The sequence below is a fragment of the Lampris incognitus genome, chromosome 16 (assembly GCF_029633865.1).
Source record: "Lampris incognitus isolate fLamInc1 chromosome 16, fLamInc1.hap2, whole genome shotgun sequence".
Taxonomy (NCBI): Eukaryota; Metazoa; Chordata; class Actinopteri; order Lampriformes; family Lampridae; genus Lampris; species Lampris incognitus.
In genome coordinates, this window is record NC_079226.1 from 27,591,951 (window position 1) to 27,605,057 (window position 13,107).

The 13,107-nt window shown below is 44.2% G+C and overlaps 1 protein-coding gene across 5 annotated transcripts in view; it reads left to right on the forward strand.

Moving 5' to 3' along the window:
- dph6 (diphthamine biosynthesis 6) overlaps nucleotides 1–13,107 on the forward strand; it is an 87,808-nt gene that overhangs the window by 32,826 nt on the left and 41,875 nt on the right. For 4 of the 5 annotated variants that reach the window (XM_056296032.1, XM_056296034.1, XM_056296036.1 and 1 more), the window contains 5 exons: nucleotides 7,191–7,252; nucleotides 7,962–8,056; nucleotides 8,199–8,307; nucleotides 11,436–11,586; nucleotides 12,502–12,627. In XM_056296032.1, the coding sequence (XP_056152007.1) occupies nucleotides 7,191–7,252; nucleotides 7,962–8,056; nucleotides 8,199–8,307; nucleotides 11,436–11,586; nucleotides 12,502–12,627 (543 nt within the window). The remainder of the gene's footprint in view (nucleotides 1–7,190; nucleotides 7,253–7,961; nucleotides 8,057–8,198; nucleotides 8,308–11,435; nucleotides 11,587–12,501; nucleotides 12,628–13,107) is intronic. The other variant, XM_056296033.1, reaches the window with a different exon arrangement.

Genomic DNA, 13,107 nt, shown 5'->3' on the forward strand with positions numbered 1-13,107 from the left:
TATATATATATATATATACACTACCGTTCAAAAGTTTGGGATCACCCAAACAATTTCGTGTTTTCCATGAAAAGTCACACTTATTCACCACCATATGTTGTGAAATGAATAGAAAATAGAGTCAAGACATTGACAAGGTTAGAAATAATGATTTGTATTTGAAATAAGATTTTTTTTACATCAAACTTTGCTTTCGTCAAAGAATCCTCCATTTGCAGCAATTACAGCATTGCAGACCTTTGGCATTCTAGCTGTTAATTTGTTGAGGTAATCTGGAGAAATTGCACCCCACGCTTCCAGAAGCAGCTCCCACAAGTTGGATTGGTTGGATGGGCACTTCTTTGAGCAGATTGAGTTTCTGGAGCATCACATTTGTGGGGTCAATTAAACGCTCAAAATGGCCAGAAAAAGAGAACTTTCATCTGAAACTCGACAGTCTATTCTTGTTCTTAGAAATGAAGGCTATTCCATGCGAGAAATTGCTAAGAAATTGAAGATTTCCTACACCGGTGTGTACTACTCCCTTCAGAGGACAGCACAAACAGGCTCTAACAGGTACTATTTAATGAAGATGCCAGTTGGGGACCTGTGAGGCGTCTGTTTCTCAAACTAGAGACTCTAATGTACTTATCTTCTTGCTCAGTTGTGCAACGCAGCCTCCCACTTCTTTTTCTACTCTGGTTAGAGCCTGTTTGTGCTGTCCTCTGAAGGGAGTAGTACACACCGGTGTAGGAAATCTTCAATTTCTTAGCAATTTCTCGCATGGAATAGCCTTCATTTCTAAGAACAAGAATAGACTGTCGAGTTTCAGATGAAAGTTCTCTTTTTCTGGCCATTTTGAGCGTTTAATTGACCCCACAAATGTGATGCTCCAGAAACTCAATCTGCTCAAAGAAGTGCCCATCCAACCAATCCAACTTGTGGGAGCTGCTTCTGGAAGCGTGGGGTGCAATTTCTCCAGATTACCTCAACAAATTAACAGCTAGAATGCCAAAGGTCTGCAATGCTGTAATTGCTGCAAATGGAGGATTCTTTGACGAAAGCAAAGTTTGATGTAAAAAAAATCTTATTTCAAATACAAATCATTATTTCTAACCTTGTCAATGTCTTGACTCTATTTTCTATTCATTTCACAACATATGGTGGTGAATAAGTGTGACTTTTCATGGAAAACACAAAATTGTTTGGGTGATCCCAAACTTTTGAACGGTAGTGTATATATACACACACATATATATACACACACATACATATATATATGTGTGTGTATATATATGTGTGTGTGTATGTATGTATGTATGTATGTATGTATGTATGTATGTATGTATGTATGTATGTATGTATGTATGTATGTATGTATGTATGTATATACTTAGCACAAAAAGTAAGGAAATTTGTGTTCGGTAGATTATTTCTTTGTTGTAACAATGCTTCTGCCAATAAATCTTATACAGTTGGAAAGCCTGTTTATTTCCCTTTTAAATGGTGTCACATTTGTAAGGAACATGCATTTGTAGGATGAGCAGCAGAACTGAGTATGTGGGTTGCACCCATGAAAAATTTGCCAAATCTTCTCTGCCAATGCCAAACAGCTTATTTTGCTGTTGCTATTGACTCTTGTTTTGAGCCTCTGGTACCCCAGGGGCTGACAATCAGGTGTCTGATACAAGATTTATTGCCAAGAAGCATTGTTACAACAAAGAAATAATCTACCAAACACAAATTTCCTAACTTTTTGTGCTAAGTTTATATATATATAAATTGCCAATGTTGTTCAATCACATTGGCAACTGATGAATGTGTGACGCACAAAACAAGCTAGTACTGTAATGCATTAAAGTTTTATTTCCTACATCTGTCTTAATATATGTATGTGTATATATATATATATATATATATATATATGTGTGTGTGTGTGTGTGTGTGCGTATATATATATATATGTGTGTGTGTGTGTATATATATATGTGTGTGTGTGTATATGTATGTATGTATGTATGTATATATGTATATATGTATATATACATGTATTGGCATTTGGGATAGCAGTCTTTCTTTTCATACACACATTAATATTTTAGGCTTTCAAGTGAAACTGTTTTCCAAAAACACATTACTCTTGAAGTAAATCAGCACTAAGCTGCTGAATTAGCACGATTCCCAAGATCAGTATTATCTCAAGCACCCAATCACGGCCACAGAGAGTTATCGATGTAACAGCAAAAAAACAAAACAAAAAAAACAGCAAAATGTAACAAAGAAATGAAAGCCGTGAAGAAGAAAATGTTTTTCAACAGTTTGAACAATTCTCACCTTTAGCCATCTTAACAGAGATAAAATAGGCTATTAATGGCAAAATATGATTAGAGATTTGACTTTCTCTCACTGGCAGTAAAGTACAACCTAAGCAGCTTTCAGGAATTGACAGTAAATGTTTAACTTAGAGACCCGTTTGTGAACCTTTAGATAGTCCACGATTACCAAGACTGCCCCTTTTGCAGTGTTTTAACTGGAAGTGGTGAGGACGTTCTGTCCATCAAACCAACTTTTGATCAGCAGTTGGTAACCCAAAGCAAGGCAAAATGGATGGAGCGCTAACTCACAAGCTCGACATGTTGAGGTAACCAGAAACCCATACCTGCCTGTTCGTTTGACCCCTAACCCTGCCCCTCCTGCTGCCAACTCAATTACATCAGCATCTTTGAGCAGAACAGTTAGTGTGAGGGTCAAGATTCAGATGATTTGTCTTTGGGGGGGACCTCTAACCTGGCAAGAAAAGTTTTAATTTTCAATTTCAAAAACCAGTAGAAACTGATAGGACTCTAAAATACAAGCTGTATTTATTAAGTTGTACAATTTTGAAAGATTACTTCCAAGACCTGTACAAGTTACCATACATGCAATAGAGTTATAATTGCCTGCAATTTGTCGTTTTTGATTTGTTGCGTTGAGAAGAATTAATCTTTGATGTGTTTTCCTCATGTTTCATCCTGCCTATTATTCTTTTGGCAGACACTGAATTTCAGATAACACTCTCACAAATTTTACATAACCTTAATCTTAACATCTTTTGTTTGGCGCAGACCCCCCCCTCCACTCCTCCCCCCATTCCTCCTCCATTCTTTCTTTCTTCCTCTCCCACCGACAAAGATTATTAGGTGATAGCGAACAGCCATTGTCTCGGCGAAGTTCTTTGAGGATGTTGTTCAAAAAGGCTTCACGCGGCTCACCTTCCCCTGACGAGCTGCTGATTTTCACGCATTTAATAGCTAAAATGTTACACATCATGAATCCTATTTTCTCTGCCTTTACCGTCTGAAGGCGGAAGGATTAAAGCCGAGCTGTCAGTCGACACACCGGATCTTAAGACAGCCGTGGATGTCTGCGATACTCTGCTCAGCCCGGCTCAGACACTATCTAGAATCTCCCAGCGTCTAATTTCGCTTGAAGCTCAGCGTTCTAGTCGAGACCCTGAGCAAAATCACCGGCGGGTTCAATTAAATTGGTAACGCTGCTGTGGGCTTACATGGATCCACTTGTTAAAGGTGGGCCCGGGCCGATTGTGATTGTTAAAAAGAATTAGAGTTAGCCTTTGCTGTGGAAATAATTGCCATTGACTTCTTCAAAGGTAACGGAGAGAGCAACACATTCTATGGAGTTCAGAAAGGGGAGCGTCTTTTCATCTGAGAGTGTCAGGTTTTGTTTCAAGGATTGTGTTTCAAACGGCATTTTTTATGCGTGATTGATGGGTTTTCCATATTATCCTAATAGGGTTTACTTTTTGAGTACTTCTTCACACTCTTTCACGTGCTCCCTTCTCTCTCATGAGGTCTCGAATATGATGCACCTTTTAGCTGTAAGACGGCACACTTTTAACCCTCGCCTCACTCCTCAACATAAAACCAAATGGCTCTGAGATTTGTGGTAAACTTTTTTTCCCCCTAACTTTTTCTCCCCAGTTGTACTTGGCCAATTACCCCACTCTTCAGAGCCGTCCCGGTCGTTGCTCCACCCCCTGTGCTGATCCGGAGAGGGCTGCAGACTACCACATGCCTCCTCCAATACATGTGGAGTCGCCAGCTGCTTCTTTTCACCTGACAGTGAGGAGTTTCACCAGGGGGATGTAGCGCGTGGGAGGATCATGCTATTCCCCCCAGTCCCCCCTGCCCCCCGAACAGGTGCCCCGACCGACCAGAGGAGGCGCTAATGCAGCGACCAGGGCACATACCCACATCTGGCTTCCCATCCACAGACACGGCCAATTGTGTCTGGAGGGGGTGCCCGACCAAGCCGGCGGTAACACGGGGATTCAAACTGGTGATCCCCGTGTTGGTAGGCAACAGAACAGACCGCTACGCTATCCAGACTCCCTCGTGGTAAACTTTTTATGCCTTGCTGATTTTCAACCTCTGGAATGTCGTCCCTTTTTTTATTTATTTTTTTCAAGAACTGGACTCCCTAGTTTTAAAGTTCACTGAATTTAATTGCAGTTTTATAGGATAATACAGGATATAAAGGCCTTTTAAAGGAGAACAATTCCTCTCTTTCTCTCTGAGGGAAGCGCTACTCTCGCCAAAGTGTGGTCTTGCTGTCTCTGGCGGCAGACTAATGGCCGCTTCTAGTGGGCTTATTTGGGTTTAATGTGGCATAATGAGGTTAGGTAATTGGGTTTAGGTCAAGTTGTAAAACAGGTTGAGAGGAGACAGGGATGTGAATATAATGTAAATGAGTGGTGTTGGAATTGCTGAAGGCTTCCAGTGGCGACTGCTTGAAGACGCCTTAAAGAACGCATCGTGCCATATGTACCCATCGCACCTATCGTCACTTCTAAACCGATCACTTACCTTTACTCAGTCAGAGAGGTCAATTAAGGAACGCTGCTTGTGCAAAAAGTGGCCTTTGGAGAAACGCCGTCAAATAAACGCCATCTTTGCGTCACTTTATCACTCATTCATGTCACATGTGCATCCGTCCCCTCCCTCCCTTCCCTGTAAATATCAAATCATGTATCATATATTATTTAAGAGTAGGGAAGTTAATGAACATATTAAAAAAGCGACATCCCCTCAGCAATTTGAAGCCAATCATTAAAATTTGTTAAAAGGCATGACTAATTAAAGAGGATATTTAAATGGGATTGAATTTTAATGCTTTTTTCCCTCCTTCCTTATTACCTTGGTGGCAGGGTTAAGATGAGAGGATGTTGAGATTAGATATTCTCACACTAATTAAGACCACAGATCCCCAGGGAAGAGAATAAGGGCCTGCTCATTCTCTTCCTGCACTCTTCCCCAATTCTCATTCTCTCCATCTGTCCCTCCGTCCATCCCTCCCTCCATCCCTTCCTCCGCAGCGGCCCTCCGTTGCTTCCCCTGAGCGCTGGACCACGGGCGCCCGGAGGAGAGAGAGACACAGCTGGAATCAAGATGAAACCTGGCTGGGATGCGCAGCCGTTCCTTTGCTCCCTCGCCTCCTCTCCTTCCCTCTCCCCCTCCTGTCCATCATTCCCCCCGAGGGGCTGTCGATGACACGTTGACCTTTGAGGTTGTCAGGCCATGGAAAGAAAAGAGAAAGAGAGATTCTCACATTAAGATTAACTCTGTTCCTCTAATTAAACACATGAACGTGTGGGATGAGCAGAGACCATATGACGCGTCAGAATTGAAGGGCCAGAATCGGATTTTCACAGAAATTAACAAGATCAATTTGGCAGGGTTTTTTTTGTTTTGTTTTTTTTACTATTCTGACGGCATTCCCGTTACAACTTCATATTGCTCTTTATAGGTCATTAGTAACTTGTTAATGATTACGTCAATCAATTAATTGGCCCGCACAGTGAGCGGCAATGGAGAATGTGGGAGAATGGGGCAAGTCACCGCCAGTGGCCATCAAGATGTACTTTTTTTGTTCTAGTGACCTTGTCCTCTTGTGGTGAGATCACAGCCAGCCGTGGGCGTATTGCTCTCCATATCACGGCCGGGCTGCATGGCTCCGCGGTCTCATTAAACGTGTCTCCCTTCCATTCCCAGCCCAAAGATTTTTTATAGTTTTATTCTGCGTACACGGTGATTTGCAGATTTGCTAAGTGCTCTTGTTCCTTGTTTCGTAAATGAGAAGTAATGACAATACCTTGCAAACATGTGCCATGCTTTGGGTTAATGAATGCGTTTACAATAAGGGCTGTTAACGAGAATTCAGCCAAGTGTGCCGTCAGGACCGGGCGGAGGGAAGGAGAGGCAGGATTTAGTACCACAAAAGAAGTAAAACACATCGACACTAAACGCGCTAAGTAGAGTGTGTACGTGATTTAACGACACCCTTTTAGTCCGGCTAATATGTTCTTAATCCCTAAATAGGACTGATCAGAGTGCTGAGCTTTCTATAAAGCTGTGGTCTTGCTCAGTGCATGCTCGTAAAAGGCCAGAAGTACATGGACAGACTTTTTTTTTTGTGGAAGTGGTTTTTACGTCTCGGTCTTTCTGTTTTGGGAGTGAACGCTAGTGAGCTTGTATTTTTAGGCGTGTGGCACCACTGGCTAGGCATCCAGCGCTCTCCTCCCCTCCTTCCTTCTCCTCTCTCCCATGCCCGTGAGTCACTTCCATGCACCAGTTCAGTGAAAGAGGAGGGAGAAGGCAAATAAACAAGATCTCTTTCCAGAGTTTATGTTCTCAAAAGGGAGCTAGAACAAGAACTAAACCAGTTGCCCTCACCCCGAGAGGTCTGTGTAGATGGCCCGCAAAGTCAAACAAATAGATCCGGGGTTCAGGTTCACGTGTGTGTTTGTGCGTCTGCCCGTAAAGCCTCCATGACTGTCATCTCCAATCACCGTTAACTCTGTTTCTGATCAGCCCCCCCCCCCTTTCTGTGTGTGTCTGTAGGTGTGTATGCAGTGTGCATGTGGCTGTGTTTGTGCATCCGTTCTTGTTTTTCCGAATATTGTAAGGTCGTGAAAGCCTTGACCTTTGTACTTCTTATTCTTAGTTGCTTGTCGTGCTGAGGATCTTGGAGCTGAAGCTTGTTCTGCTTTCTGACTCTGGATAATAAGAGTGTCAGATTAATTTCTGAAATGTTAATGTAATATATTTTTGTGTTTTGTTTCTGTGTGTGTGTGTGTGTGTGTGTGTGTGTGTGTGTGTGTGTGTGTGTGTGTGTGTGTGTGTGTGTGTGTGTGTTACTTGCATGGTTGCTAGGCCTGTGTCCAGAGAAGCACTTAGGGAAGCCTCTTGCTGACATGGAGCCCTATTTGAAACAGGTCAGAGTAATACCTGCACACACACTGGATCGGCTGCGAGGTACTCTGTGGGCTTGTTAAATACTCTGGAATGACCCACTCACCTGTACTGCTCTCAGCAATGCATCTGGAATCAGTCAGTAACCATCCCCAGGTCTCGATAGTCTTGCAAGTCCTCATGTTAATCATTCAAATCCAAGTTCTTAATGAGTCTTAAATCCAGTTAAATATAACTTTTAAATCTTGAAATAAGATTCTACAAAATACAGTAAAATTTACACATCCCTGTGGGGAAATTGCCAAGTGTTGCAGTAGCAGAAATAAACACTGAAAAGAGCCGAAACTGTGATTAAAAACGCCAAGTTATGAGAAATAAAAAGAAAATGTTCTAGTAGTGGCTTGTTTCTTGTGAGCGTTCATCCTACTCATGCATGCCAACATTGAGAGGATATAAGAGTGTTTTTTGTCCCCTCTAATCTTCATTTCACTGGGGAAATTGTTGCTGTATTTCATTAGAACTTGCATTCAAAGGGTCTTAGAAAATTGAGTTTGACTTTCTTAAAAATGCAGACATCATTGTAATACAATTGCTTACTACTTATTGAATTTAAGAACTTAATCGCTTTGATAAGCTTTATTATGCAAATAATATGCAATTGACATTGTGAACACTGATTGAATTATATAATTTGTAATCAGTTTAATTAGCTGTTTTGTTTTTGGTTGCCAGCTCTCTCAGAAGTATGGAGTCCATGTTTGTGGGGAGGGAGGTGAATACGAAACCTTGACCCTTGATTGCCCTCTCTTCAAAAAGAAATTAGTCATGTAAGTGGAGTGTTAAAAATGGTCAGTTATATATCATACTTGAAGCAGAGTTTCTGTTTTATCAGTGTGAATGTGCATTAACTTTAGAAAGTCCTGTAGATTTGTCCAGAAGTTGCTGAAATTTTGATTCCTCTCCACATAGTGATGCAATGGAGACTGTGATTCACTCAGCAAACGCCTTTGCTCCAGTTGGCTACCTGCGCTTCACCAAGATGCACACAGAGAGCAAAGATGGCGTGAGTCAACCTTCTGTAAGATCCCAAGAGCTTAACTCGTTTCACAAATAACATCATCCATCCATTCATTATCCAAGCCGCTTATCCCAATCGGGGTCGTGGGATGCTGGAGCCTATCTCAGCAGTCATTGGGCGGCAGGCGGGGGAGACACCCTGGACAGGCCGCCAGTCCATCAGAGGGCCGACACACACACACACATTAACACCTAGGGACAATTTAGCATGGCCGATTCACCTGACCTACATGTCTTTGGACTGTGGGAGGAAACCGGAGCACCCGGAGGAAACCCATGCAGACACAGGGAGAACATGCAAACTCCACACAGAGGAGGACCCGGGACGACCCCCAAGGTTGGACAACCCCGGGGCTCGAACCCAGGACTTTCTTGCTGTGCGGCGACCGTGCTAACCACTGCGCCACCATGCCGCACCACAATGTAAATCACAGAAAAATACAAATGTTAATTTACCAGAAGGATGACAGATCAGCGTATTTCTCTGAAATAATATCAAGAAATAACCACAATCCTAAAGTTCTCTTTAGGGTAATTGATTGTTATTAATCGTCCCTCCACTTTTCTTAGAATATCAGGTCCCAAATCTGGCCAAGCTCTTGCATTCATTCCATCCCCCGAACCTTAGATAAAACAGACAATTTGGAGATTGGTCTGTCGTTACTTAAGGACAGGGGATCTAAATTAGGTTTCTTCAGCAATGGGTGAACAGTGGCTTGTTTAAAACTGTGAAAAAGAACCAGGAAGAATCGGCTGGGAGAGCTTGGTCTGCTTTGTCCGGTGGACCCAGGGACCAGGGCCCCTGCCTGGAGCTGCGCTTGAGGAGGAAACACTGAGGGTGGTCTGACAGGACGCGAAAGTGGGGTGGGCTAAGCTAACTGCTAGCCCATGCAGACTGGCGATTCCAACAGTCATCCTGGCTGGCATTCGTTCCCTTGGAGTTTTTTTTTTTTTTATTGGATATATGTGTTAGTTTGGATATGTGTTCTTGTAGTTTTTGGATGTTTTTGTCTTTGTGTTGCACTGCTATGGGCTGGGGGAAATGACAAATTAAGTGCTCCTGATTCCTGAATTTGCAGAATAACAGGGCTGATAGTTGAAAATACGTCCTTGAGCAGCTGAGTGGGAAGATGTCTAGGATGCAGGAGGAGGAGTTCATACTGGAGACTGTACTCTCTAACACTGAAATTGTAATTAGTTGAAACTGGGTAAAAGAGGCAGAATTAACAGGGGAATGGAACATCAATCGTGTTCAATATTGAATCAATGATTTTGCAACAAAAGTTACAGTAGCAGTGGGCTTGATTATTCTAAAACCACTTAGAGGTCAAAACAAATACAAGAAAAACATAGCCCTGTGGTCACTGATAACTTTGTCGAGGAGATGGGAAAAAAAAACTGCAGGGCAGGGGGTAAATCATCCTCTCTCTCGCACACTCTCGCTCTTGGTATCTCCCTCCATCCCTGACTCTCTCTCTCCTCTAGCCCCACATGGCCTACTTTGACATCTGCAATATTCACTGCTGCCTGAAACTAGGCCCAGCTTAATAAACATGTCTGCTCACATTAAGGCGCTTTGCATTCAGGTAGCTGGCTAAGCGGATGCAGGCAGGGGTAGGGGGAAGGCAGGAGGCATCGGGGTTTGGTCTATCAAAAAAAGAGTTGAGCTGCAGTCCATAGACAGGGAAGGGCGACACTTCCACATGTTTTACTTCCAATGCAAGGGCAGGCGCTTTTTAGTACGCTGAATTAATGTGAGAAAACCACTGTGATGAATTTATATATATATATATGCTTTATCTACTCTGGAATCACACTGGTGGTTAAAATTGTCTGTTTAAATAAAATTTCCACTGGTTGATGAGGGTTCCCGGCAACGTCACAGTGTTTGTTGCAGGGAGACTGTGTGTTTGTAGCGGTCACAATGTGGCGTGCCGCCCGCCTCTGGCCAGGCACGTCTGCAGGGCATCGACTGTGTGTATATATACACACATGTGTTTTTCTGCGTACACCGTGCAATTTTGAATGTGTGCATTTCTTTTTGCTTGTGTATGTGCCTTAGAGAATTGCTGTTTGCATGCCTATATATGTGTATCTGCATGCTACCCTATTGGGGGGCTGTTGGGGTGGGGGCAGGGGTTGTTATGGACAGAAAACACCCCCCCCCCAACACACGCACACACACAACCTTAGTGACCCTCTAGCCCCACTCCCTACAGCTATGGATTTTCTACTCCCCCAGACCAGCGCGTCCATCTCCCCCTCTCACGCACACCCCACAGCCCCCTGTAGCCCCCCCCAGGTTGCCGGGAGAAGAGCAGGGAGATCCGGGGTCTAGGAGTTGGAGGGGGAGGGAACCAGGGGAGAACCTGCCCTGGTGCAGCAGTCTGAAGCTCTTCTCATCAGGGTGACAGATCCGCGGTGACACCAGCACTAGAGGAAACCGCACCGGGCTCAGGGGGTGGGGACGGACCGCCATCATTTGCCCTCCGTTAACGCTAGTCAAGCTATTTTTCATGCTGGCCAGGAGAGAGGGGTTGAAGTATAATTAATTTGATTATCATATGGGCTAATGCAGTTGACAGCAGAATAGGGGGGGTGGATGGTTTTTCGGGGGGCAAGAGGAGGAGAGTTGAAGAAATATGAAATATGTATTTTAATGGCGTGACGCCTCAGCGGGAGTTGGCAGGTAATATGTATGCCTTAGAGAATGTTAATGATTTGTTATTTAAAGAAGCACCAGTGTAGGGGCAAAGTATAAATAAACAGATGAATAAAACACTACTCTGGTGTAATCCAAAACGCGTCTCACGCACCCCTTCATAGGTTGTGACTGACAGTCGGCGTGATTGAATCTACAGTATCAGAAAGCATAACTGCCATGTCTCCCTCCGCTAGCCAAATTCGCCAAATTCATGAATATGTTAGCACGTTGTTTCATATTCATTCACCTTGGAGTTATGTGTGTCTGGGCCTTTGTCATGGGAGACTGACACACACACAGCCTGCTTGGCGGGCTGTTGGAAAGCTGGGCTTATTATGCCGCGTTTTGTCTGCCTTTGCAAAAGGCTGCGAATTATCTGGTGTGCGGTTTGGCCTGATGTATTCCCCCCTGATGTTTTATTGCAGGACGCGGTGGCGAGAGCTTTGCCCCGTGGTAGTTGTCCTTGCCAGAACGCCATTGACAAGATGACTGAGGAGGTGGAATATGCTGATCAAGCCAAAGACAACCAGCAAGAATTTACATCAGCGTGTGACCTCAGTTGTCAGCGGGGCGCTGGTGAGGAGCGTGCATTGTGAGACATGTGGTGAGACCCACATGTGTCTGTTTGTATGCGTATTTATGTTTGTGCCTGCATTCTTTTGTGCATGTGTGTGTGTGTTTTGTGGGTGTGTTGGATGATATCTGTGTATTGTGTTTCCCAGATTCGTGGCAAGTGGTCAGTGTCACAGTGTTGACTTTTTTGAGTAATTGTTCGACAAGGGCTGTCATTTCACAACATATTTATGTGAGTCGGTCATGACAGTCTGAATCCATTTCCCCGCTGATAAATCCACCCCTGCATAAGTTACTTGTTGTATGTAACCTCTAGACACCTTTCTTAAGTCGATGAAAATTACAGTGTTGTGGGGGTCCGGGTGGCATGGCGATCTACTCCGTTTCCTGCCAACATGGGGCTCGCAGGTTCGAATCCCCGTATTACCTTCGGCTTGGTCGGGCGTCCCTACAGATGCAATTAGCCGTGTCTGCGGGTGGGAAGCTGGATGTGGGTATGTGTCCTGGGCGCTGCACTAGCACCTCCTCCGGCTGGTCGGGGCACCTGTTTGGGCGGGAGGGGGAACTGGGGGGAATAGCGTGATCCTCCCACACACTACGTCCCCCTGGCCAAACTCCTCGCTGTCAGGTGAAAAGAAGCGGCTCACGACTCCACGTGTATTGGAGGAGGCACGTGGTAGTCTGCAGCCCTCCCCGGATCGGCAGAAGGGGTGGAGCAGTGACCGGGACGGCTTGGAAGAGTGGGGGTAGTTGTACGGGTACAATTGGGGAGAAAAGGGGGGGGGGTCCAAAAAAGAAAATCAGTGTTTAGTTGCACTTCTAACAGTGCGCAGCATTAATTAGTGGCGCATTACAAACAACTGTTCTCCCAACTTACAACCCCAACTTTTCCTGTTGCTGATTTATTTTGTCGTGTAGGGTTTCCTCCATCCTGCTCCACCAGAAGTTCAAGGGGCTATCAGTGGATCTGTGGACTCAGTGGGCTTCAGAGAACAGACTGTGGGATCCAGGGCCAAACTGCAGCAGCTTTCATGCTCCTGCAAGGTAAGGAAGGTTGAGGTTGATGGAGTTTCAGACTTAAAACTAGAGAGTACACGCCTGCTTCACAGAAGAAACCAGCCTATCAGAACTCTGAAAACTCTTAAATATGTCTGAGCGCCCCCCCCCTCCAAAAAAAAAAACACACACACACAAAAAAACACAAGGAACTACTTGAAAATTCTTTTTTTTGCCTCTGTGAAATCACAGACACAGACGGCACACAGCAAGACACACACGAGCACGCTAACCCTAAATAATCCATGCTGTCTTCCATCAAATAGAAATTAGATCTCTTACATGATCAGAGGAAGATGATACAGGATCCCTTTATCCAGAGGTGTTTTAAGATACGCAGTAAAACAGAACAGATACTGGAGGCGTTGTTGCACCAACTACCTACCCCCCCAACACCGAAGAAAAGTAAAGAAAACAATGGAAGAAGAAATGATGGGGGAAACTTCTTTGTCCCCTGGGCGCAGCTCT